The following is a 27,316-nucleotide window of genomic DNA, read 5'->3' as shown; positions in this document are numbered from 1 at the left end:
AGCAAGGTGTTTGATGAATAAAGTCTTTAAATAAAAACACTCTCTACGTGGAAAGACTGCTAGAAAGCCATATAGAGCCTTTTCAAACTCAAGAAAGGAAAATCAACCCTAGCAAGGATATATGATGTTTCTAAAAAAAGAATTGGAGACAATCTCTCCTCATCTTCCCCAAGCCAGATTTGTCTATGATATATCAGCCCATTCTAAAGCTCAGCCTTGGGCTTCCCTGGTGGCACAGTGGTTGAGAGTCCGCCTGCCGATGCAGGGGACACGGGTTCGTACCCCGGTCCGGGAAGATCCCACATGCAGCAGAGCGGCTGGGCCCGTGAGCCATGGCCGCTGAGCCTGCGCGTCCGGAGCCTGTGCTCCGCAACGGGAGAAGCCACAACAGTGAGAGGCCCGCGTACCGCAAAACCAAAACGAAAACAAAAAAAATAAATAAATAAAGTTCAGCCCTACCCCCTCTACTGAGAAGTAATGCAGGTCCCAACAGTGCAATGTTTAGCAGTGCACTGCCACCTCGTGGCAGCACGAGGGAATAACAGCGACATGGGCTGAGGAGGCAGCAGAGTCCAATAACAGAAGTCCTTCAACACCTGGAAGGATTTTCTAGGATGTTTCTGGAGCTTGAAGGACCTTTTGGGGTTGGAAGACGGGAAGAGAGGGAGAGCAAGGGAGGGGAGAGAAAAAAGGGAGACAGAGTACAAGTACACAGGACTTAGGAAATGGTTTTAAACTAGCAAAGGGAGGGCCTGGGCACACCCTTTGAATCCCAGGTTGCATCCAGGTTCCTCCAGCCAATGCAGAGGCTGTTGATTCGCTTGGATGGTATGAAATATTATTTGTAAAGACACTTGGAGACTAGGATACTCCACTGACAGATTTCCCGGGGTCAGTGATGGCAACTCCAAAGTTCTGCTTGATTTCTCTCTTTTCTTCGCATCTCATATCCAATCTGTCAGGAAATTGTTAACTCTACTTTCAAAAAAAATCCAGAATCCAACCATTTCCCCCTATTCCTTATCCCTAGTGGTGTAAGCCACACTACCTCTTGCTTGGATTGCTTCAACCAGCTCCAAACTGGTCTCCTTGGTTTCACTCTCGAACCCTACAGTCTATTTGCGACACAACAACCAGAGTGATCCGTTTAAAACAGCAGTCAGGCCGCTCCTCCGAGCAAAACCTTCCAACAGCTCCCTGTTTTCATTTTTTTTTCTTATTAGTCATCCATTTTATACACATCAGTGTATATATGTCAATCCCAATCTCCCAATTCATCACACCCCCACCCCCACCCCCCGCCGCTTTCCCCCCTTGGTTTCCATACGTTTGTTCTCTGCATCTGTGTCTCAATTTCTGCCCTGCAAACCAGTTCATCTGTACCATTTTTCTAGATTCCACATACACGCGTTAATATACGATATTTGTTTTTCTCTTTCTGACTTACTTCACTCTGTATGGCCATCTCTAGATGCATCCACGTCTCTACAAATGACCCAATTTCGTTCCTTTTTATGGCTAATATTCCACTGTATATATATATACCACAACTTCTTTATCCATTCGTCTGTTGATGGGCATTTGGGTTGTTTCCATGACCTGGCTATTGTAAATAGTGCTGCAATGAACATTGGGGTGCATGTGTCTTTCTGAATTATAGTTTTCTCTGGGTATATGCCCAGTACTGGGATTGCTGGATCATATGGTAATTCTATTTTTAGTTTTTTAAGGAACCTCCATACCATTCTCCATAGTGGCTGTATCAATTTACATTCCCACCAACAGTGCAAGACGGTTCCCTTTTCTCCACACCCTCTCCAGCATTTGTTGTTTGTAGATTTTCTGACGATGCCCATTCTAACTAGCGTGAGGTGAACCTCACTGTAGTTTTGATTTGCATTTCTCTAATAATTAGTGATGTTGAGCAAATTTCACGCGCTTCTTGGCCATCTGTATGTCTTTGTTGGAGAAATGTCTATTTAGGTCTTCTGCCCATTTTTGAATTGGGTTGTTTGTTTTTTTAATATTGAGCTGCATGAGCTGTTTATATATTTTGGAGATTAATCCTTTGTCCGATGACTCATTTGCAAATATTCTCTCCCATTCTGGGGGTTGTCTTTTCATCTTGTTTATGATTTCCTTTGCTGTGCAAAAGCTCTGAAGTTTCATTAGGTCCCATTTGTTTATTTTTGTTCTTATTTCCATTACTCTAGGAGGTGGATCAAAAAAGATTTTGCTGTGATTTATGTCAAAGAGTGTTCTTCCTATGTTTTCCTCTAAGAGCTTTATAGTGCCTGGTCTTACATTTAGATCTCTAATCCATTTTGAGTTTATTTTTGTGTATGGTGTTAGGGAGTGTTCTAATTTCATTCTTTTACATGGAGCTGTCCAGTTTTCCCAGCACCGCTTATTAAAGAGACTGTGTTTTCTCCACTGTATATCTTCGCCTCCTTTGTCATAGATTAGTTGACCATATGTGTGTGGGTTTATCTCTGGGCTTTCTATCCTGTTCCATTGATGTATATTTCTGTTTTTGTGCCCATACCATATTGTCTTGATTACTGTCGCTTTGTAGTATAGTCTAAAGTCAGGGAGCCTGATTCCTCCAGCTCCATTTTTTTCCCTCAAGACTGCTTTGGCTATTCAGGGTCTTTTGTGTCTCCATTCAAATTTTAAGATTTTTTGTTCTAGTTCTCTAAAAAATGCCATTGGTAATTTGATAGGGATTGCATTGAATCTGTAGATTGCTTTAGGTAGTATAGTCATTTTCACAATATTGATTTTTCCAATCCAAGAACATGGTATATATCTCCATCTGTTGGGATAATCTTTAATTTCTTTCAGCAGTGTCTTAGTTTTCTGTATACAGGTCTTTTGTCTCCCTAGGTAGGTTTATTCCTAGGTAGTTTATTCTTTTTGTTGCAATGGTAAATGGGAGTGTTTCCTTAATTTCTCTTTCAGATTTTTCATCATTAATGTATAGGAATGCAAGAGATTTCTGTGCATTAATTTTGTATCCTGCAACTTTACCAAATTCATTGATTAGCTCTAGTAGTTTTCTGGTGGCATCTGTAGGATTCTCTATGTATACTATCATGTCATCTGCAAACAGTGACAGTTTTACTTCTTCTTTTCCAATTTGGATTCCTTTTATTTCTTTTTCTTCTCTGACTGCCATGGCTAGGACTTCCAAAACTATGTTGAATAATAGTGGTGAGAGTGGACATCCTTGTCTTTTTCCTGATCTTAGAGGAAATGCTTTCAGTTTTTCACCATTGAGAATGATGTTTGCTGTGGATTTGTTGTATATGGTCTTTATTATGTTGAGGTAGGTTCCCTCTATGCCCACTTTCCGGAGAGTTTTTATCATAAATGGGTGTTGAATTCTGTCAAAAGCTTCTTCTGCATCTACTGAGATGATCATATGGTGTTTATTCTTTAATTTGTTAATATGGTGTATCGCATTGATTGATTTGCATATATTGAAGAATCCTTGCATCCCTGGGATAAATCCCACTTGATCATGGTGTATGATCCTTTTAACGTGTTGTTGGATTCTGTTTGCTAGTATTTTGTTGAGGATTTTTGCATCTATATTCATCAGTGATTTGGGTCTGTATTTTTCTTTTTTTGTAGTATCTTTGTTTGCTTTTGGTATCAGGATGATGTTGGCCTCATAGAATGAGTTTGGGAGTGTTCCTTTCTCTGCAATTTTTTGGAAGAGTTTGAGAAGGATGGGTGTTAGCTCTTCTCTAAATGTTTGATAGAATTCACCTGTGAAGCCATCTGGTCTTGGAGTTTTGTTTGTTGGAAGATTTTTAATCACAGGTTTCAATTTCATTACTTGTGATTGGTCTGTTCATATTTTCTATTTCTTCCTGGTTCAGTCTTGGAAGGTTATACCTTTCTAAGAATGTGTCCATTTCTTCCAGGTTGTCCATTTTATTGGCATAGAGTTGCTTGTAGTAATCTCTTAGGATGCTTTTTATTTCTGTGGTGTCTGTTGTTACTTCTCCTTTTTCATTTCTAATTTTATTGATTTGAGTCCTCTCCCGCTTTTTCTTGATGAGTCTGGCTAATGGTTTATGAAATTTGTTTATCTTCTCAAAGAACCAGATTTTAGTGTTACTGATCTTTGCTATTGTTTTCTTTCTATTTCATTTATTTCTGCTCTGATCTTTATGATTTCTTTCGTTCTGCTAACTTTGGGTTTTGTTTGTTCTTCTTTCTCTAGTTCCTTTAGGTGTAACGTTAGATTGTTTATTTGAGGTTTTTCTTGTTCCTTGAGGTAGGCTTGTATAGCTATAAACTTCCCTCTTAGAACTGCTTTTGGTGCATTCCATTGGTCTTGGATCGTCGTGTTTTCATTGTCATTTGTCTCTAGGTATTTTTTGATTTCCTCTGATTTCTTCAGTGATCTCTTGGTTATTTAGTAATGTATTGTTTTGCCTCCATGTGTTTGTGTTTTTTTACGTTTTTTTCCCTGTAATTCATTTCCAATCTCATAGCCTTGTGGTCAGAAAAGATGCGTGATATGATTTCAATTTTCTTAAATTTACTGAGGCTTGATTTGTGACCCAAAATGTGATCTATCCTGGAGAATGTTCTGTGCGCACTTGAGAAGAAATTCTAAACTAATCTGCTGATTTTGGATGGAATGTCCTATAAATATCAATTAAATCTATCTGGTCTATTGTGTCATTTAAAGCTTCTGTTTCCTTATTAATTTTCTCTCTGGATGATCTGTCCATTGGTGTAAGTGAGATGTTAAAGTCCCCCACTATTACTGTGTTACTGTCGATTTCCTCTTTTAGAGCTGTTAGCAGTTGCCTTATGTATTGAGGTGCTCCTATGTTGGGTGCATATATATTTATAATTGTTATATCTTCTTGGATTGATCCCTTGATCATTACGTAGTATCCTTCCTTGTCTCTTATAACATTCTTTATTTTAAAGTCTATTTTATCAGATATGAGTATTGCTACTCTAGCTTTCTTTTGATTTCCATTTGCATGGAATATCTTTTCCAGCCCTTCACTTTGTCTGTATGTGTCCCTAGGTCTGAAGTGGGTCTCTTGTAGACAGCATATATATGGGTCTTGTTTTTGTATTCATTCAGCAAGCCTGTGTCTTTTGGTTGGAGCATTTAATCCATTCATGTTTAAGGTAATTATTGATATGTATGTTCCTATTTTCATTTCCTTAATTGTTTTGGGGTTTATTTTGTTTTTTATTTAAAGAGAGAGAGAGAGGTATGTAGTGGTTTTTTTTTTTTTTTAGGTGTTGGGGGTAGGAGTTTATTAATTAATTAATTTATTTTTGCTGTGTTGGGTCTTCGTTTCTGTGTGAGGGCTTTCTCTAGTTGTGGCAAGCGGGGGCCACTCTTCATCGTGGTGTGTGGGCCTCTCACTATCGCGGCCTCTCTTGCTGCGGAGCACAGGCTCCAGACGCGCAGGCTCAGTAGTTGTGGCTCACGGGCCTAGTTGCTCCATGGCATGTGGGATCCTCCCAGACCAGGGCTCGAACCCGTGTCCCCTGCATTAGCAGGCAGATTCTCAACCACTGCACCACCAGGGAAGCCCTTGGGTTTGTTTTTGTAGGTCCTTTTCTTCTCTTGTGTTTCCCACTTAGAGAAGTTCCTTTAACATTTGTTGTAGAGGTGGTTTGGTGGTGGTGAATTCTCTTAGCTTTTGCTTGTCTGTAAAGCTTTTGATTTCTCCATCAAATCTGAATGAGATCCTTGCTGGGTAGAGTAATCTTGGTTGTAGGTTCTTCCCTTTCACCACTTTAAGTATATCATGCCACTCCCTTCTGGCTTGTAGAGTTTCTGCTGAGAAATCAGCTGTTAACCTTATGGGAGTTCCCTTGTATGTTATTTGTCATTTTTCCCTTGCTGCTTTCAATAATTTTTCTTTGTCTTTAATTTTTGCCAACTTGATTACTATGTGTCTCAGTGTGGTTCTCCTTGGGTTTATCCTGTATGGGACTCTCTGCATTTCCTGGACCTGGGTGGCTATTTGCTTTCCCATGTTAGGGAAGTTTTTGACTATAATCTCTTCAAATATTTTCTCGGGTCCTTTCTCTCTCTCTTCTCCTTCTGGGACCCCTATAATGTGAATGTTGTTGCATTTAATGTTGTCCCATAGGTCTCTTAGGCTGTCTTCATTTCTTTTCATTCTTTTTTCTTTATTCTGTTCTGCAGCAGGGAATTCCACCATTCTGTCTTCCAGGTCACTTATCCGTTCTTCTGCCTCAGTTATTCTGCTATTGGTTCTTTCTAGTGTAGTTTTCATTTCAGTTATTGTATTGTTCATCTCTGTTTGTTTGTTCTTTAATTCTTCAAGATCTTTCTTAAATATTTCTTGCATCTTCTTGATCTTTGCCTCCATTCTTTTTCTGAGGTCCTGGATCCTCTTCACGATCATTATTCTGAATTCTTTTTCTGGAATGTTGCCTATCTCCATTTCACTTAATTCTCTGGGGTTTTATCTTGTTCCTTCATCTGGTACATAGCCCTCTGCCTTTTCATCTTGTCTTTCTTTCTGTGAATGTGGTTTTTGTTCCACAGGCTGCAGGATTGTAGTTCTTCTTGCTTCTGCTGTCTACCCTCCCTCCCAGTGTTTAATATTTAAGGGATCTTTTCTCATGATCTTTTCTTATAGTTACTGGCATATAAGAACATTACTAATCTTTGCATATTCCGTTCACATGACACCTTCCTGAACGTCTCTTATTTGATAGTCTTTAAGTTGAATTTGTTTCGAGATATACTTTACACAATATGTGACTTTATTTCTTCTTTTTCAATACTTACACCTCTTATTTCATCTTAGGTGGAGGGTCGAATGAAAAAATCGATGACTAATGCCAGGTATTCTTGGTTTACGTTCTGATTCTAGGGAGAAAGAATGCCTCAAATGGAGATTGGCTTTTGCCTCCAAACACACGTTTTCATATTAAGGAAATCATTTTAAATGTTAGTATAACAGGTTATTTGTGCAATGCAGTGTTTTAGGACGATAAATGTGGGCAGTCATGAATATGAATGTGACACCGACAAGAAGGCGAGAGACCAAAGCAACTGCAGCACATGTAGGGTTTGCATATAACATGCATTCAGTATTACTGGCCCGAGCAAATTACTGAAAAATATGAATAGAGCACATGGAAGGTTTTATTTAGGTTTTATTTTTTTATTTATTTATTATAACAACAAGAGTTTGGGATATCTATTACACTAGGCTCTACTTCACGTGATACTTTTTCATGTTTATTGCATTTACCTCAAAACAGGGATTCAATCAACATACTACCAGAATGCTATAGTGCCAATGGGGTGACATGCCCTTTCATGTCAGCAAGGTACTTAATTTAGGCTTTTCGTTTTTAATTTTTCTTTTAATCAACGTCACATCCACATTTGTAGAAAATTTGGAAAGTTATAAGAATACTTGCAGACTGTATATAACATAAGTACAAAAATGTTTACTGCAGTATTCAGTGAAAAAGTGAAAACAGCAATAGGGAAAAGGTACATCAATACTACAGTCTACTATCCAATCATTAAAAAGTACAAGGTAGACCTACAAGTACCAACATGGAAAACTATGAAGGTCTAAAGTTAAATGCAAAAAAGGTGAAAGCAATATATAGGGTGTGATTTATAAATTAGCCATACTCTGCTCCCTCAATGCTGTTTATGTAGTTTTGTGTATACATGTACATGTAATGTCATAATATTTTGTTATAAGTACGTGTATATACAGCAGGAGAAAAAAAGTGATACCAGCAGGGTATGACTCAAGCTGGTACAGTGTTTCCCTCCACAGAGTGGGTTGGAGTGGTTATAGGAAACTCCCATTTTTTACTTTATATGCTTCTTTGCTGTCTACAGTTTTTCAATTAAGAAACAAACAAATTTTGGAAAGAAAAGCATAACGAAACAAAAATAACCACTTACAGTCCTGAGGCAGATATTCTCGGGCATATTCAATAAAGATTTGCTGAAATATCCACATAAACAAAGTGTCTGTACAGAATTGGCACTCATTTAATATTTTTTGACTAAATAAACAAAAAAATAATCTTTCTTGGTGAAACATTATAAGCTTAATTATAGAGGAGTGAGAACTCTAGTTAAGTGACCCAGAAGTAAAGAATGTTGGCTCTAATTTTTAACCCTTCAAATCAGTTTTCACAACTTCTATTGTTTTATACATGAAAAAAGCCTACTCTGATTTTTTTTTTTTTTTTTTTTTTTGCGGTATGCGGGCCTCTCACTGTTGTGGCCTCTCCCGTTGCGGAACACAGGCTCCAGACGCGCAGGCTCAGCAGCCATGGCTCACAGGCCTAGCCACTCCGCAGCATGTGGGATCTTCCTGGACCGGGGCATAAACCCGTGTCCCCTGCATCGGCAGGCGGACTCTCAACCACTGCGCCACCAGGGAAGCCCTCACTCTGATTTTTATGTGCATTTTAAAAATGTTTTATTCGAATGTCACTGAACTCTTTCCTTCAGTGATATGATCTGAAGGTGCCAACTCATGCTCTAACAGAAGTCACCAGGAGTAAGTGTTGTCAAGCGACATGGTTAACAAATGAGGTGCAGACAGAGAAGCAAATAAAGGATGAACCAGAATCTACAGTGCAATGCCCTGAGCCTCATTTCCCCCCGTGTGTCGAAGGGGTGGACGTCCCTGATGAAACACAGACCAACAAGCGGACTACTGCTTTCCAGGAAGAAAGCTCTGGTGAGATTTTTCACTTACTGTCATTTAATATAGCTCTGGTAATTGGTTCTATTTGGAAAGGTTACTATCCAATTTTCCTGAAAGATATTACTTTAGCTACTCTTTACTTTAGAGCTAATCCCAGGGGAAATTACATTTCTTTAGACGGCATTTCAAGATATTTTTTTCATATAAGTAATTTCACAGCTAAACATTCGCTTGCTTTTTGTTTTGCTTAGCTTTCTGCCCCTCACCTTTCTAATCTCACTTGCTTTATTTGAGTGGGATCGAGATGTTTCTCCCCAGAGATGCCTGTTTCTCTTAAAAAGCTACTTAAACTACTTAGAGATACACAGACTATAGAGGAGTTAGAAAGTGCACCAGGAATAACTATTTCTCTGCACTCTTGTGTAACTACAAATAAGATGAATTATGTACCTAAAGATTTTAAATATAATTAAAAGAATACACCGAATCAAAGGAATTAGGAGGAATGTGAATGAAGTTTCTGTGACAAAAGTAGGTCATCTCTACCATTCAATTAATAAGATTACATTAATTTAATATTTAGCTTTAAAATCTGCTGTATATGTATATCTAGCACAAATAGACAAATATGAACATTTAAATATTTTTCTACAAACTAGCAAAAACATTTAGAAATTAACTAATTCCATATCAGAATAACTTATTAACCAAACAACAGAAAATTCCTATGCTACTTGGGCAACTCCAAGTGAGTAACAGTGGGTCATTTGTATCTTCTGACTTCTGGGAAGGTCTTCTTTATGTTCCTGGATGAGCAGGCTTGTGCTGAAAACGTGGGTTTTGGCTTTCTAACAGAACCAAGTGGGAACTGATGTACTTTTATTCCTAAAGTGCTCTGAGAGATATGGATGAGACACCTTGCCCAGGCACAGAGTACAATTACTGATAATGCTTTAAAGTGGTACAGAGTTTCTGGGCTTACTTAAGAGGTCTGAAAAAAATCTAACTATAAAGAGATGGTCAAGGCCTTTAACCACAGTAGTATTATCTACAGCTAGGAAACTGCAGTTGGTACAGTTACACCAGATTTTAAAAAGTGAGGTGGGACTTCCCTGGTGGTGCAGTGGTTAAGAATCTGCCTGCTAATGCAGGGGACACGGGTTCAATCCCTGGTCCAGGAAGATCCCACATGCCACGGAGCAACTAAGCCCGTGCGCCACAACTACTGAGCCCGCGTGCTGCAACTACTGAAGCCCATGCACTCTAGGGCCCATGCCCCGCAACAAGAGAAGCCACTGCAATGAGAAGCCCGCTCACTGCAACCAAGAGTGGTGCCCGCTCACCCCAACTAGAGAAAGTCTGCGTGCAGCAACGAAGACCAACACAGCCAAAAATGAATAAAAAAATTTTTTAAATTAAAAATAAATAAATAAATAAGTGAGGAAAATTGGGTGGGTAGGGGGTGCTATTTACACAAATAGTGCAGAATAGGCATCTAAACAGAGGATATGATAAAACTCTGACTTAAACCAACACCCAAACCCTCCTTCTATAAATGGATTAAAATTCTGTAAGATATATATTGAAATACTATTTTACTGAACTGAAAAGAAGGGAAATCCCTACTTGCCAGAAACAAGGAGAAAATGAAACGGCAGCAGACAGCCTGTAACACTGAGGTTTGGGAGGAAGACAATGATGCCAGAAACCTAGAGCTGGAGTTTGAGTGCTCCCCCACCCCACCCCACCCCCAGTTCTGGAGGAGAGGCATACAGAGGAACAATAAATTGGCAGTCAATATTTCCATGACAGTAACAGCTCCCCTGAAAGCTAGAGTGCTTTGGGCTCAGTTCTCAGTCGTCTTCTATTTCCTAACTACATTCAATCCCTGGGTGATCTCACAGTCTCCTGTTTTAAGTACTACCATTTAAACACAGATGACTCCAAAATTCATATTCCAGACCAGCCTCCCTCCTCAACTTCAGGCTCATATATCCAACTGCACAGTCCACATCCTTGTTTGTATGGTTACAGACATCCCACATTAGCCCTCCTGCTCCCTCAGATAATCTTCCTCATGTAAATGAATGGCAACTCCATTTTCCTGGTAGCTTAGGCCCAAAATCTGGATGTCGTTCTTCACTCCTCATTTTAACCCCCCCCACACCTCACACCTTATCTGCCAGGAAATCCTATTAGCTCTTCCTTCAAAATATGTCCAGAATCTCACTACTTCCCAACACATCCACTGTTGCCATCCTGGTCCAAGCCATGTTGGTCTCTCACCTGAATTACTGCAATAGCTCCCAAACTCCTTTCCTTGCTCTGCCCTTCTCCCTTTGAGTTTATTCAGCAGCCAAAATGATCCTATTAAAATATAAGTCAGATGATTATCACTCCCCTACCTATACACTCCCAATGGTTCCCCACATCACTCATGGGGAAAAAATCTAAGACTAAAAATGGACCAAAAGGTCTTAAAAACTCTGACCCCATTATCCTCACTTTGACCTCCATGGCCTCATAACCTACTCAGCTTTCTCTCGCTTACTTTGCTTTGGCCACACTGATCTCCTTGCTATTCTATAAACATGCCAGGCACAGCCCCACCTCAGGGCCCTGCGTTGCAGTTATTGCATCCTCTTCAAGAATTCTCTTCCCTCAGTTTGCTTTACAGCTCACCTTCTTCAAGTCTTTGTTCAAATGTCACCTTTCCCAGCCACTCTACCCAAACCTGAAACCTCCCTTCAACTCCCCAATACTCTCCATTCCCTTTCCCTACTCTATGCCTCTCCTCAACATTTATCATTAACATATTATACATTTTACTTAATTATCTTGTTTACTATCCCCCCACTGGAATATAGTCACCACAAGGGCAGAGATAATTGTATTCTATTCACTACTGTATCACTAGCACCAGTGGGAATTCAATAAATACTTGTCTTAAAGAAATGAATAAATGTTAAATTCACAATTACGAAGGAAAAAATTCAAACTAGAATTCTAAACGCAGAATGCAGTCAAAGGAGGGCAAAACGAAAACATATTTTCAGGCAAACAAAAAACATGGATAGAATAAATCACTTACAGACCTTCCATGAAAGAACTAATAAAATATATATTTCTGGGAAAAAGACATTGGAGGGCTTCCCTGGTGGTGCAGTGGTTGAGAGTCCGCCTGCTGATGCAGGGGACACGGGTTCATGCCCCGGTCCGGGGAGATCCCACATGCCACAGAGCGGCTGCGCCCATGAGCCATGGCCACTGAGCCTGCGCGTCCAGAGCCTGTGCTCCGCAACGGGAGAGGCCACAACAGTGAGAGGCCCGCGTACCGCAAAAAAAAAAAAAAAAAAAAAAAAAAAAAAAACCATTGGATCCAAAAGAAAGAAGCAGTAAGGGTAAGGAAAGAAAATACTACATAAATCTAAATAATTACTAACTGCATAAAACAATAATAGTAAGTAATTTAAGTGGAATAAAAACAAGGTAGAACCAAAACACTAAACAATAAAATAATACGATGGGAGGAGGTCCTCACAGTTAAAACATTCTAAAAGCTTTTTTTTTTTCAGAAGGAGGCTGGAGATATTAAGTTTTTGACTTTAAGGTGGATATCCATGTTAACAGTTTAAGGAAAATGGCTAAGATAAGAGAATAATTTCCATTCTAGGAGAAGGGGAAAAGGGAGGACAGTGAAAGCTCAATTAATCCAAAAAGAAGACAGAAAAGGAAAAAAAAATCGAAGAAAAGTATGGTAAATAGAAAGAATCAAATAAAATAGTAGAAATAAATCTAATATATTAGTAATCAAAATAAATGTACAGATACCAAACATGCTTGTTAAAAGACAATGATTCTCAGTTTTGAATTTTAAAATTGTGCTTTATGTCATTTATAAAAGACACAGTTAAAACATAATGACAAACAAAAGTCAAAAGAGATGGAAAAAGACATACCGCACAAACACTACAGCACAGATTACAAAAAATAGCAAGAGAATATTTTGAAAATATTAATGCCAATACGTTTGCAAGGTTACCAAAATTAAATATGTTCCTAGAAAAATATCTTAAGTCATACTGATTTAAAAAGAAGCAGAAATCCTGCAAAGTCCTATAACCATAACAAAAAGAACACATCAGGGCCAGGTGGTGTTTTAGACAAGTTATACAAAACTTAATATTGTAAAGGAAGAAGTAAATTGTCACTATTTGTAAATGACATGATACTATACATAGAAAACCCTAAACACTACACCAAAAAACTGTTAGAACTAACAGACACATTCAGTAAAGTTGGAGGATACAAAATCAACAGGCAAAAATCTGTTGTATTCAACAGGCAAAACCTGTTGCATTTCTACACACTTTTAACAAATTATCAGAAAGAGAAATTAAGAAAACAATACCATTTACAACTGCATCAAAAAGAATAAAATACCTAGGAATAAGTTTAGCCAAGGAGGTGAAAGACTTGCACACTGAAAACTGTAAGACACTGATGAAAGAAATTATAGAAGACACTAATAAATGGAAAGATATTCTGTGCTCATGGATTAGAAAAATTAATATTGTTAAAATGCACCACCAGGGGGCTTCCCTGGTGGCGCAGTGGTTGAGAGTCCGCCTGCCGATGCAGGGGACATGGGTTCGTGCCCCGGTCCGGGAAGATCCCACATGCCGCAGAGCGGCTAGGCCCGTGAGCCATGGCCGCTGAGCTTGCGCATCCGGAGCCTGTGCTCCACAACAGGAGAGGCCACAACAGTGATAGGCCCGCGTACCGCAAAAAAAAAAAAAAAAAAAAGCACCACCAAACCAGCTATATAAGAAATGTTAAAGGAAATTCTCTAGGCAAAAAAGAAAAGGTCACAACTAGAAACATGAAAATATGAATGGAAAAAGCTCATCGGTAAAAGCAAACATACAGTAAAGGTAGGAAATTATCTATGCACAAAGCTAGCAGGAAGGTTAAAAGACAAAAGGAGTAAAAACCATCTATATCCACAATAAGCAGTTAAGGGATACACAAAACAATTATTTGTAAAATATGATATCAAAAACAGTAATCATGAGGGGAGGAGAGTACAAATGCATTAAGATGCATTTGAAATTAAGATGCATTTGAAGAGATCAGAAACTTAAAACAATCATATCACAATCATAATCATATATATCACATACAAAAGAAAAAAGAATCCAATACTAAAGATAATCATCAAATCACAAGAGGACAAAAGAAGAAAGGAACAAGAAAGACCTACAAAAAGAACCCCAAAACAATGAACAAAATGGCAATAAGAGCATACATATCAATAATTACTTTAAATGTAAATGGACTAAATGCACCAATCAAAGACACAGAGTGCCTAAATGAATACAAAAACAAGATCCATATATATGCTGCCTACAAGAGACTCACTTCAGATCTAAAGACACACACAGACTGAAACTGAGGGGATGGAAAAAGGTATTCCATGCAAATGGAAATCAAAAGAAAGCTGGGGTAGCAATACTTATAGCAGACAAAATAGATTTTAAAATACAGACTGTTACAAGAGACAAAGAAGGGCATGACATAATGATCAAGGGAGCGACCCAAGAAGAAGATATAATAATTGTAAGTACATATGCACCCAACATAGGCACACCTAAATACATAAAGCAAATATTAACAGACACAAAGGGAGAAATCAACAGTAAAAATAACAGTAAGGGACTTTAACCCCTCACTCACATCAATGAACAGATCATCCAGACAGAAGATCAATAAGGAAACACTAGCTTTAAATGACACAACAGAACTAATGGACTTAATAGTTATATATAGAACATTCCATCCAAGAGCAGCAGAATACACATTCTTTTCAAGTGTGCATGAAACATTTTCCAGGATGTATTACATGGTTTGCTACAAAACAAGCCTTGGTAAATTTAAGAAAACTGGAACCATATCAAGCATCTTTTCTGACCACAATGCTATGAGACTAAAAATCAACTACAAGAAAAAAATTGCAAAACACACAGACACATGGAGGCTAAATATTATGCTATGAAACAACCAATGGATCACTGAAGAAATCAAAGAGGAAATAAAAAAAATACCTGAAGACAAATGAAAATGAAAACATAATGATCCAAAATCTATGGGATGCAGCAAAAACAGTTCTAAGAGGGACATTTACAGTAATACAAGCTTACCTCAGCAAACAAAAAAAATCTCAAATAAAAAATCTAACCTTATACCTAAGGGAGCTAGAAAAAGAAAAACAAAACCCAAAGATAGTAGAAAAAGGAAATCATAAACATCAGAGCAGAAGTAAATGAAATAGAGACTAAAAGACAATAGAAAAGATCAAGGAAACTAAGAGGGGGTTCTTTGAAAAGATAAATAAAATTGATACACCTTTAGCCAGACTCATTAAGAAAAAAAGAAAGTGGGCCCAAATCAATAAAATCAGAAATAAAAAAGAAGTTACAGCTGACTCCACAGAAATACAAAGGATCATAAGAGACTATAAACAACTATATACCAGTAAAATGGACAATCTAGAAGAAATGGACAAATTCCTTAAAATACATAATCTTTCAAGACTGAATCAGGAAGAAATACAAATATGAACAGACCAATTACCAGTAATTAAATTGAATCAATAACAAAAATACCTCCCAACAAACAAAAGTCCAGGACCAGAAGGCTTCACGGGTGAAATCCACTGAACATTTAGAGAAGAGTCAACACCTATCCTTCTCAAACTATTCCAAAAAACTGCAGAGAAAGGAACACATCCAAACTCATTCTATGAAGTCAGCATCACCCTGACACCAAAACCAGACAGAGATATTACAAAAAATAAAATTACAGGTCAACATTACTGATGAACATAGATGCAAAAATTCTCAACAAAACACTAGCAAACCAACTTCAACAGTACATTAAAAGGATCATACCCCACAATCAAGTGGAATTTATCCCAGGGATGAAAGGATTTTTCAATATCCGCAAATAAATAAATGTGATACACCACATTAACAAACTGAAGCATAAAAACCATACAATCATCTCAACAGATGCAGAAAAAACCTTTTCATAAACTTCAACATCCATTTACAATAAAAACTCTCCAGAAAGTGGGCACAGAGAGAACGTACTTTAATATAATAAAGGCCGTATATGACAAGTTCACAGCTAAGATCATACTCAATGGTGAAAAGCTGAAAGCATTTCTTTTAAGATTAGGAACAAGACAAGAATGCCCACTCTCACCACTTTTATTCAACATAGTATTGGAAATCCTATCCACAGCCAGAGAAGAAAAAGAAGTAAAAGGAATCCAAATTGGAAAGGAAGACATAAAACTGGCACTGTTTGTAGATGACATGATACATTAAAAAATCCTAAAGACACCACCAAAAATCTACTAGAGCTCATCAATGAACCTGGTAAAATTGCAGGATACAAAATTAATATACAAAAATCTGCTGCATTTCTATACACTAACAATGAACTATCAGAAAGAGCAATTAAGGAAACAATCTCATTTACAATAGCATCAAAAAGAACAAAATACCTAGGAATAAATCTACCTAAGGAGGTAAAAGAGCTGTACTTGGAAAATTGTAAGACACTGATGAAAGAAACTGAAGATGACACAAACAGATGGAAAGATATACCATGTTCATTGACTGGAAGAACTAATAATCTTAAAATGACCATGCTACCCAAGGCAATCTACAGGTTCAATGTAATATCTATCAAAATACCAAAGGCATTTTTCACAGAACTAGAACAAATAATTTAAAAATTTGTATGGAAACACAAAAGACTCCAAATAGCCAAAACAATCTTGAGAAAAAGAACACAGCTGGGGGAATCATGCTTCCTGACTTCAGACAACACCATGAAGCTATAGTAATCAAGAGTATGGTACTGGCACAAAAACAGACATACAGATCCATGGAACAGAACAGAGATCCCAGAAATAAACCCATGCACTTATGGTCAATTAATCTAGGACAAAGGAGGCAAGAACACACAATGAAGAAAAGACAGTATCTTAAATAAGTGGCACTAGGAAAACTGGACAGATACATGTAAAAGAATGAAATCAGAACATTCTCTAACACCATGTAGAAAAAATAAACTCAAAACGGATTAAAGACCTAAATGTAAGACCAGAAACCATAAAACTCCTGGAAGAAAACATAGGCAGAAGACTCCAACATAAATTTTAGCACTATTTTTTTGGATCTGTCTCCTAAAGCAATGGAAACAAAAGCAAAAATAAACTAATGGAACCTAATTAAACTTAAAAGCTTTTGCACATCAAAAGAAATCATCAACAAAATGAAAAGACAACCTACTGAATGGGAGAAAATATTTGCAAATGATATGATTAATAAGGGGTTAATATCTAAAATATATAAACAGCTCATATAACAACATCAAAAAAAAAAAAAGTCCAACAACCTGATTAAAAAATGGGCAGAAGGTCTGAATAGACATTTTTCCAAAGAAGACATCAGATGGCCAACAGGCACATCAAAAGATGCTCAACATCATTAATCGTGAGGGAAATGCAAATCAAAACTACAATGAGATATCCCCTCACACCTGTCAGACTGGCTATCATCAAAAAGAACACAAATAACATTTGTTGGTGAGGATGTGGAGAAAAAAGAACCCTCCTACACTGTTGGTGGGAAGTACTTGGTGCAGCTACTGTGGAAAACAGTATGAGGTTTCCCAAAAAACTAAAAATAGAACTACTATAAACCCAGCAATTCCACTCCTGGGTATATATCTGAAAAAAACAAAAACACTAAGTCAAAAAGATACATGCACCCCAATGTTCATAGCAGCATTATTTACAATTGCCAAGATACGGAGGCAACCTAAGTGTCCATCAACAGATGAATGGATAAAGAAGATGTGGTACACACACACACACACACACACACACACACACACACGCACACAATGAACAAGAGATAGTAAGTGTTGGCAAGGATGTGGAGAAAAGGGAACACTTGTACACTGTTGGTGTGGTCACTATGGAAAACAGTATGGAAGTTCCTCAAAAAATTAAAAATAGAACTACTATATAATCCAGCAATTCCACTTCTGGATGCTTATCCAAAGAAAATGAAAACACTAACTCAAAAAGATATACACTACCCCAAGTTCACTGAAGCATTATTTACAATAGGCAAACCATGAAAACAACCTAAGTGTCTACCAATGGATGAATGGATAAATACTGAATATAATGTGATTGATACATACACACACACACACACATAAACACACACACACACATACACACACACACACACACCAGAATATTATTCAGCCTTAAAAAAGAAGGAAATCTTGTCCTTTGTGACTACCTTGATGGACCTTGAGGGCATTATGCTAAGTGAAATAAGTCAGACAGAGAAAGACAAATACAATATGATCTTACTTATATGTGGAATCTAAAAAAACCAGAAAACAAAAAACCCAAGCTCACAGATATAGAGAACAGATTTGGTGGTTACCAGAGCTGGGGCATTGGGGGTGAGGGAAATAGGTGAAGGGGTCAAAAGCTGCAAGCTTGCAGCTATAAAATAAAGAAGTCATAGGGATGCAATACAGCACGGTGACTGCAGTTAATAATATTGTAAGAAAAAGAAACTTAAAACAAATTCTTACACAAATTCCCCCAAAGAGCAAAAAGTTGTGTATACCCTACAACTCACATAATGAGACTAGTGTAACCTTGATACCAAAACTAAAGAACAGCATGAGAAAGGAAAAATACAGGGCAATCTCCGTCACGTACATAAACAAAAAAATCCTAAATGATATGTTTGCAAATCAAATCCAGCAATGCATTAAAATACAATGCACCATGAACAAACTGGGTTTATTCCAGGAATTCAAGACTAGTTCATAACCATGTAATTGTCCATATAAACAGAAAAAGTTGGAAAAAGTATAAGATCATCTCAGATGCAGAGGAGACATTTGATAAAAATCAACAACTATTATTTAAAGTAAAACTCAACACATTTTTTAAAGCAGAAAGAATGCAAAGATGACCACTACACGGCTCCTATTCATTACCGTTCCAGAAGTTCTAATAACAAAATGAGAAAAAAGAACTAAAAGATGTAAGGATTACAAAGAAAGAATCACAATTATTACTACTTGTAGATGATAACATTATCTTCATTAATAACACAAAAGTGTACAAATTAGGATTAGAGTGTAGCCAGGTGGTTCTTATAAGATCACTTTATAAAGATCAATTGTATTTCTATATATTGCAACACAGGAAATATTATTAAAAGTTATACCACTTACAACAATAATAAAAGAATACAAGGTACCTAGAAATAAACACAACAAAAGATATGCCAGACTCTTATGAAGAAAATTAGAAATGTTACTGAAAAGCATTAAAGGAGATCTAAATACTGTAATGGAGAGAAAGGTGATGTTTCCAGATAGGAAGATATCATCAAAGAGATGTAAGTTCTCCTCAAACTGATGGACAGATTCAATTCAATTCAACCCAAAATCCCAACAGAGTTCTTTGTGAATTTTTCAAAGCTAATTTAAAAACCTATGTGGGGGGCTTCCCTGGTGGCGCAGTGGTTGAGAGTCCGCCTGCTGATGCAGGGGACACGGGTTCATGCCCTGGTCTGGGAAGATCCCACATGCCGCAGAGCGGCTGGGCCTGTGAGCCATGGCCGCTGAGCCTGCGCGTCAGGAGCCTGTGCTCCGCAACGGGAGAGGCCACAACAGTGAGAGGCCTGCGTACCGCAAAAAAAAAAAAAAAACCTATGTGGGGAAAAAAAAAGATACTTCTGAAGAATAAAAGAGCTTGACATTAGCTCAAGGATAGACAAGTGTACCAGTTAAAGTAGAAAGCTCAGATACAGACCTATACATACATGGAAACTTGATCTAACGGTGGAAGCACCACGGATCGGTGGGCAAAGGACTATTCAATAAATGGTACTGGGTCAGTACTGGTGGCTCCTCTACTAGACACTGCAGGTCTAGAGCGTTCAGTATTCTTGGCTGACGTGGGCTCTGCAGCAAATGTATTGATCGCTATTGATTTCTTCAGTTAGACCCTTCCTCTCCCCAATCTGGTGAGCTCCACGGTAGGTACAAAAGATAGCTGTCAGGGACGCTGCGGGTACAAGTCCCCTTAGCTGAAGTGTAGAGAGAGACAAGAAGTGTATTCCTCCCTTTATAAGGCTTGGTCAGAAGGTGTCTCTCCACCCTGCCTCCTGTCCGCCTAGTGTGGCTCATAGGGCTGGTCGACACAAAGGACAACAGTCATGTTCCTTCTACTGCCCTCAATGGCTCTCTTCTGCTTCTCTGCAGAAACTCTCCCCAGCTTTAGATTCACACATGAGCAGACCATTTCAGGAACGAGATAGAGTTTTTTCTCTAACAGGGGTTGCACTGCCCCAGCAGGAAAGTAACCGATAAAGGAAGGAGGTCGAACAGAGATGCTTAGTCCAATACTGTGGTGTTACTTTGATAACGAGAAAAAAATAATGGCACTTATAAAATTGAAATCTTTGGCTTTCTTATAAAGTGCATCAAATCCAACTTACTGGGTTCTAAAGCATCATGATACACAGTACATAACAATCTTCTAAGTGTTTCACTAAATCCTGACATAATTCAGCAAATGAACGGTACATACAGTGATGGACCTGGAGGGAAATATTCAATATGTATGTTAAATTAAACCTGGAGCCTCCAAATTGGGTACAATTTCAGAAAGAAGAAAAGAACACACACACTAATAATTAGGTAAAAACAAAGATACCCACTCTGTATGTTGAAAAACAGTAAGAAATTTGTAATCCTTTGATCTTTATATTTTTTTCTAGTAGTGTATGCCACTGCTAAATTATAAGACTTTTAACATTATTCTTGTGAGAAAATTACCATCATTTTCTATAAACTCTCCAATTCTAATATATACTCTAAGATAAGAGATTAAATGACATTTTAAGTCTCTGATGCCTTGGATAAGAATTCTCAGGGCATTCTGTTCACATTGAGTGTTTTGAATTGTAAAAGAATACACAAAAGGGGCAGAGTGGGCTGTGCAGCAAAAGCGCAGGCTTCAGAGAAGACACATGTAGGTAAGTCCCACATATCTGGCAGGGCCTTGGCTGAGTTTTTTTTGTCTCTGAGCCTCATTTATCTCATTTGTAAAATGAAGCTACTATTATGTTTCACCCATTACTGAAAGGATCAATTATTGGCATACTCAATAGTCTACTATTTTCTCCTTTCACACTTGCTTAAAGGAAAAAGTTTGTTTTGCTTTATGTCAAACAGGAGGCTTTTCCTGAAATAGTCCAGTGTACATATTTGTATAGGGATGAATACTGTCCTCCAAAAAGTCATGTCCGGGCTTCCCTGGTGGCGCAGTGGTTGAGAGTCCGCCTGCCGATGCAGGGAACACGGGTTCGTGCCCCGGTCTGGGAAGATCGCACATGTCGTGGAGCGGCTGGGCCCGTGAGACATGGCCGTGGAGCCTGCATGTCCGGAGCCTGTGCTCTGCAATGGGAGAGGCCACAACAGTGAGAGGCCCGCGTACCGCAAAAAAAAAAAAAAAAAAAAAATCCATGTCCACCTGGAACCTATGAAAGTGACTATTTGGAAATAGGGTCTTGTAGATGTAATCAAGTTAAGATGAGGTCGTACTGGAATAGGGTGGGCCCTCAATCCAATGACTGGTGTCCTTATAAGAAGGGCCTGTGAAGACAGACACAGGAATGGCCCTGTGACAATGCAGGGAGAGACGAGAGTAATGCTGACACAAGCCAGAAAATGCCAAGGACTGCTGGCCACCATCAGAAGCTAGGGAGAGGTGAGGAAGGATTCACCCCAGAGCCTCCAAGGAGAACACGGCCCTGCTGACACCTTAATTTTGGACTTCTAGCCTCCGGAACCATTAAAGAATAAATTTCTCTTATTTCAAGCTACCCTGTGTGTAGTACTTTGTTACAGTAGCCCTAGGAAACTAATACAGTATTGAGTCCTGAAACAGAAATGAAGGATTTTGGCTCACCTCCCACAAAGAAAAAACATACCACTTATTTCGCTACGGCTGAATGGTCATCAGCACATTCCAAGATTGTTTGATGTGGATTTTCCAAGAACACAATTTAGTGGTGCGTTATTGAGGGATCATGTTTACAAGTGAACAAAACGTAACTAAAGCAGGCTTTAACTAACTAAAAAGGTCAGTGGAGGATGAGTTATATTAGTGGATCCTGACTTCCAAGAAACGTAAGAACCACCAAGACAGGGCCCATAAGGAAGCAGCTCTGGAGTCAATGAAGGCAGGAGTCACCATCTGGTTTCCCATCTTGTTCTTCCTGTGGATGAACTTCATTCTTTTCTCTAGCTGCAGTCTGTCTTTAGCCAGCAGGTGAAAACATGACTGCTGGCAGCTTCCAAGTTTTCTTTTACAGAGTTGAACCCCTGAAGAAAGACTACTTTCATTTTCTGGGTCCCCAAGTCCAAAAAGCCTGGAGGAACACTTTGAGTGGCCTGAGCTGGGTCGCCTGTCCACTCCTGAACTACCTGTTGGAGCCCTGTGGCCGGGCAGGTACCAGAGAGAGGGATGGATGGAGACGATCTAACAAGGAACAGCTCTAGTTTCCTTCCTGATTAAGTAGTTCCACTTTTTTCAATTTACCCCAAATTCTGCTATAATGCTAAAACGAAGTGAGCAACCAGGAGCAGAGAAGTAATTTTAAAGGCAGGTACAGATACGATTGGAAGAATAAGAAGTAGTAACAGATAAATCAAATTATCAATACACGTAATACACTGATAAAGAACTTTAACGAAGAACCAATAAGCACGTGAACTGGATGTTTTCTGTAAGTATAAATAAAACAATTTTCACAGTTGGAATTACTGAGAAACAATTTTCTCTATTTAAATAATAGAAGAGAATATAAGAAATCAAACAACCATTTTGATTTGAAGATTTATTTTAAAGCAGTTTTTATATTTGGGTAGTAAAAGAACTATATTTCATCAGCAATAAACAGTTGACTGCATTGTGTGAGCAGGGCACTGAAGGGTCATGAGATTGTTTCTAGAGAAAATTAAATTCAATACATAACTTGTAACTTTTCTTAGACATAGAAATTACCACTTACCATAGCACTGGGGTTTCTATCAGCTCGATTTCCTTCAAAAGAATTTATTTTATGGGCACTCATTTCATCAGTGTCAGCAATGATATAATGTCTAGGAGAGTAAGCATCGGACAAGTTCTCAAGCAGCCTCAGGATCTCAGTGGTATGCCCACCTGGAAAAAAATATTGGAAGGCTTGAGATTCAGAAACCAGTAATGGACACATCCATCTGACTACATTATACGAATACTATGCTTTGTGTATTTCTCAAAACACAGAAGGAATATTTGGAAATGATAATCTATGCCCTTGTATAAATACTACCTTTATATGGGGGAAGAGGATAATAAATGTATAAAAACAAAATCAGCACCAGCAGTAGGTTGTGCTACTGTACTACCTGAGGAAGGTACAAAGAAGTATAAGACACAGATCCTGTTATCAAGAAGTCTGGTGGGGGGCTTCCCTGGTGGCGCAGTGGTTGGGAGTCTGCCTGCCGGTGCAGGAGACACGAGTTTGTGCCCCGGTCCGGGAGGATCCCACGTGCCGCGGAGCAGCTGGGCCCGTGAGCCATGGCCGCTGAGCCTGCGTGTGCGGAGCCTGTGCTCCGCAGCGGGAGAGGCCACAACAATGAGAGGCCCACGTACAGCAAAAAAAAAAAAAAAGGAAGTCTGGTGGGGAAGGGACAAGACACACAGATATACAAAGAGCGACGCAAGACAGCAAGCAAAATTAAAATGGGGTTTGGGGTAGGGAACAAGCAAAAGGTTATGAAAAAACAATGTCCTAAGCATAAGGGAGATCCCTGGTAAAGGCTGAAATGACTTGAAAGGTGCAGCTAATGGACAGATATGAGTAGGGAGGCCACTGGGTGGGGGTGGGATTATTAGGACAGGAGAAGGTAAGATCTGGGATGGGTGATCAAGGGATGGGTGATCAAGGCATGGTGGGAACACTGGGAAGAAAGAGGAGAGTGAAGTAAGGTCAGGAAAGTAGGCTGGAAAATGGGAAGACACTTGCTGAAGGTGTTGCGAAGTAACATCAGGGAGGCATGAGCACTGACTCCCAGGGCTCAGATCTTCCTAAGGAAGACTTTTGTTCAACTGCTCCTAACAGAGGTCTCAGACCTAACAGAGGTCTCAAATATTTACCAGCTTCACCCAACAACTGTGTGTTCAATTTCTGAAATTGTACAATCTCCAAAATTTTCATACTTTAATTTTAAAACCATGAATTTTAAAACCAACTGTGTTCACTGAGTTTTCCTTCGGGGGAAAAAACCCGAAAGAACATTTACCTATTACATTAACTATATACCAATTAAGCAAAGCAATCAAACTCCTTAAGAATGGGCCCTATTATACCTATTTAATTTAACTGCATGATCCCCTGGCCTCAGCCAGGTTGATGTCTTTAACATTCTCTGTGTTCATCTCATTTGTTACCTCTTCCTTGTCTCTGGTCACACTACAAAGCTCCCCCGACTCACCTCCCTTACTGTTGCAAGAAAGCTTTCAATAGTGATACAGTGAACATATAGGATAATCAAACAAATTATGTGTTTTCTCCAAACGCATATATTTTCTTATAGTAGAAAGGGAATGATTACTCTCTAGATCCCAGAAGGAATTAGATATAGAAATAAAGTCATCAGAGAGTAAGTATAACAGGAATTAGAATCATGCTTTAACTTTGTAACTTGTCAGCCATCTTCTTATGTAGGGCAAGCAATTTACACATCTTATACTCATTTTATCATTTTTGTTTTTAACTTTGAAAAAGTGTGGTGGTTTGCAAAGTAGGTACTTGTTTTCAGAGCTGGAACAATTACGGATAAATCCGAACAAATACATCTTCCACTGCTATTAAAACTTCATTTTACCTGCTTTAACAGTCTTTTCTTTTTTCCTTAAAAGGAAACCCTTTTCCCTTAAAAGGAAACTGAATACATTCTTTGAAAAATTAACTGTGTTACTGAATAAATAAATAATAAGAGCTTCATCTTGGATTTTACGTTTTTATTAAGACTTATCCTTTGGGAATGAAATCTTCTCAGTTCTATCTTAAAGTATATCCAGAATCCAATCACTTCTCACCACCTCTTTTGCTAGCACCCTGCTCCAAACCACATCACTCTCATGTGGATTATGACCAAAGCTTCCTGGCCTGTTCCCCTCTCTGCACTTGTCCATTCAAGTGTCCACTTGAGTCTACTCTCAACACAGCCTCTAGACTGATCTTCTTAAAAAGAGTTGATCAAATTATTTACCTCTGCTCAAAACCCTCCAAGGGCTCCCCTTCTCATATGGAATAAAAGCCTTTTTGTAAGATGACCCTTATTGTTACCTCTTAGACCTCATCTGCTTCTTCTCCCCTTACTCAGTCTACTCCAGCCACTCTGGCCTCCTTGCTGTTGGGTATCTGTCATCTCCCCAGGGAGGCTTTACCTGACAATTCTGATGAAAATGCAACTTTCTTTCTCCTCGCCTCTTCCTAACCCACATTTTTCAAACTGGAAACAGAAGACTCAGTGAGGTTAACTAATTTGCACAAGATCATCAAATTAGTAAGTGGCAGAGATGTGATTCAACTCTGGTGTTATGTTCATTTAGAGGCGCATGGTCCTAACCTCTGCATGGTAGGAAGCAGTGGAGTAGTGCCAACAGCTCTGTAGAGCAGGGTTTAAAATACCCTTCCGCGATCTGCATGGGGCTTGCCTCCCCACATCCAACTCAGTACAATAGTGCCCTCGCACCTCTGGTCATCCCAAGTGCTATGGCCTTCTTTTCACACCCTCCAGCCCTCAAAGCCCCAGCTCCCCCTTGTCTGGCTACTTCTTAGTCATCTTTCAAGTCTCAGTTTAGACATCACGACTTCCAGGAAGCTTCCTGTCTCAAGTTCAGAAAAAGTGGCGCCCAGCGTGAACTTCCATAGCAGTGTTAACTTCCCAGGTTATAGCATTTATTGTGGCAAGTACCCATTCTGCTTTTCGTTTTCTATTCTCCATTTCATTCACTGCTGTGTCCTCACAGCTTTCACACTGCTTGGGACATAGTCAGTACGCCACGGCAAGTCGTATTCGTCAGTTTTGTTATTTGCAGGGCTTAGCTTAGTGCCTGACTTCCCCTATGGCTCAAAATACATTAAGTGAATAAAGTAATGAATTACACGCGAACATAAGTTTAGACCATTTGCTAATACTTATAAATATTATGCTATCCGGATGCAATCTCCTGGCATTTCTGAATGTACACAGCATGTATATGTATCGCTCTGTCAGAGCTGTCCATTTAAAGCGGTACGCCTACAGAGCTGGCCCACTCCGTTTGGATTGTATTACCTGATTGTACAGGTTGTTGTTCACCCCCCGGCACAATATCCTGAAGTGTGTATTGTTCTCCCGTTAGAAGGTAATTGTTTCTATACTTGTGGGTTTTGTATATGTATATTTATAAATGTGACAATTCGCTTTGTCTCGCTTATCATGTAGTATTCGTGATTCCTAAATTATCCCAAATGCCTAGATTAATAATGCAAAACAGCAGTTTTTATTCAGGCAAATTGCATGTTAGCATCACGGGCTTCTGTGTCCTCTCTGTTCACTAATAATTTGTTAGAAAGATATACGCTACAGAGACGCTTAATTACAGACAAGTGTAAGTAACTCATTTGTTATTAAAGACGCGGCCTGGGCCACATCAACAACAGACCAGCATTTTGCCCAGCCTGGGCTGACCCGCTCCAGTCCCGCAGAGAAACTACAAATCTCAGCATGCAACGCTGCACAAAGCGCTAGGGGTCCTGCGAACAGCGCCGCGGTGGACTCTGGGGTTTGTAGTACCCGACCCGAGCCCGCCAGTCACCGCCCGGATACTCACCGGACCCAGCCACCACCAAGAGGCTGAGAGACCGCCGGGGCACAGCGGCGCGGGGACGCAGCACTACCCATAGCCGCACTGCCAGCAGCACGGCCACGGCTCCTGCCGCCGCCGCGAGGATAAGGGTGCCACCCATTCGAAGACAAGACGCATGCGTGCTATCCCCCGACGCCGGCCGCAGGAGCGGTGAAAGTTCAAAACTACGGGCGCTGCGGAGACCCAAACTCGAAGTGTGAGCCTCTTGGTGGGCGGGGCTTGTTGGCGGTGGGAGGAGTTCAGGGCCAGAGGCGGAAGCCTGGACTCTGACCACCCCGCTGGGTGCCCCGCGGGAGTCTGCGCACGTACAGCCCATGCGTAAACTGAAATTCGCGGATTAAAGCGCTGGAGGAGTTTTGGTTTCGATTCGTGAGGAGGTGAGGCCAGCTGGGCGCCCTAAAAAGGACCTACCAAGTTAGCAGGTGTTCCAAATTAACCAACTTTGTGAATTCCACCTGAGGCCAGTGGCATACGTCGCCTTTTTTTTGTTGTTGTTGCCAAGGGAAAT

The 27,316-nt window shown here is 39.3% G+C and overlaps 1 protein-coding gene across 2 annotated transcripts in view; it reads right to left on the bottom strand.

Annotated features, from left to right (window-relative positions):
* The window catches only part of ALG14 (ALG14 UDP-N-acetylglucosaminyltransferase subunit), a 104,427-nt gene extending 77,429 nt beyond the window's left edge, over nucleotides 1–26,998 (bottom strand). Inside the window, exons 1-2 of one of the 2 annotated variants that reach the window (XM_060139536.1) lie at nucleotides 26,773–26,998; nucleotides 22,916–23,067 (exon numbers count right to left, since the gene is read on the bottom strand). In XM_060139536.1, the coding sequence (XP_059995519.1) occupies nucleotides 22,916–23,067; nucleotides 26,773–26,908 (288 nt within the window). In that variant the 5' untranslated portion in view covers nucleotides 26,909–26,998. The remainder of the gene's footprint in view (nucleotides 1–22,915; nucleotides 23,068–26,772) is intronic. The other variant, XM_060139537.1, reaches the window with a different exon arrangement.
* Between the last annotated feature and the right edge of the window lie 318 nt (nucleotides 26,999–27,316).

The sequence above is a fragment of the Lagenorhynchus albirostris genome, chromosome 2 (assembly GCF_949774975.1).
Source record: "Lagenorhynchus albirostris chromosome 2, mLagAlb1.1, whole genome shotgun sequence".
Lineage (NCBI taxonomy): Eukaryota > Metazoa > Chordata > Mammalia > Artiodactyla > Delphinidae > Lagenorhynchus > Lagenorhynchus albirostris.
This window is presented reverse-complemented; position numbering and strand designations above follow the sequence as displayed.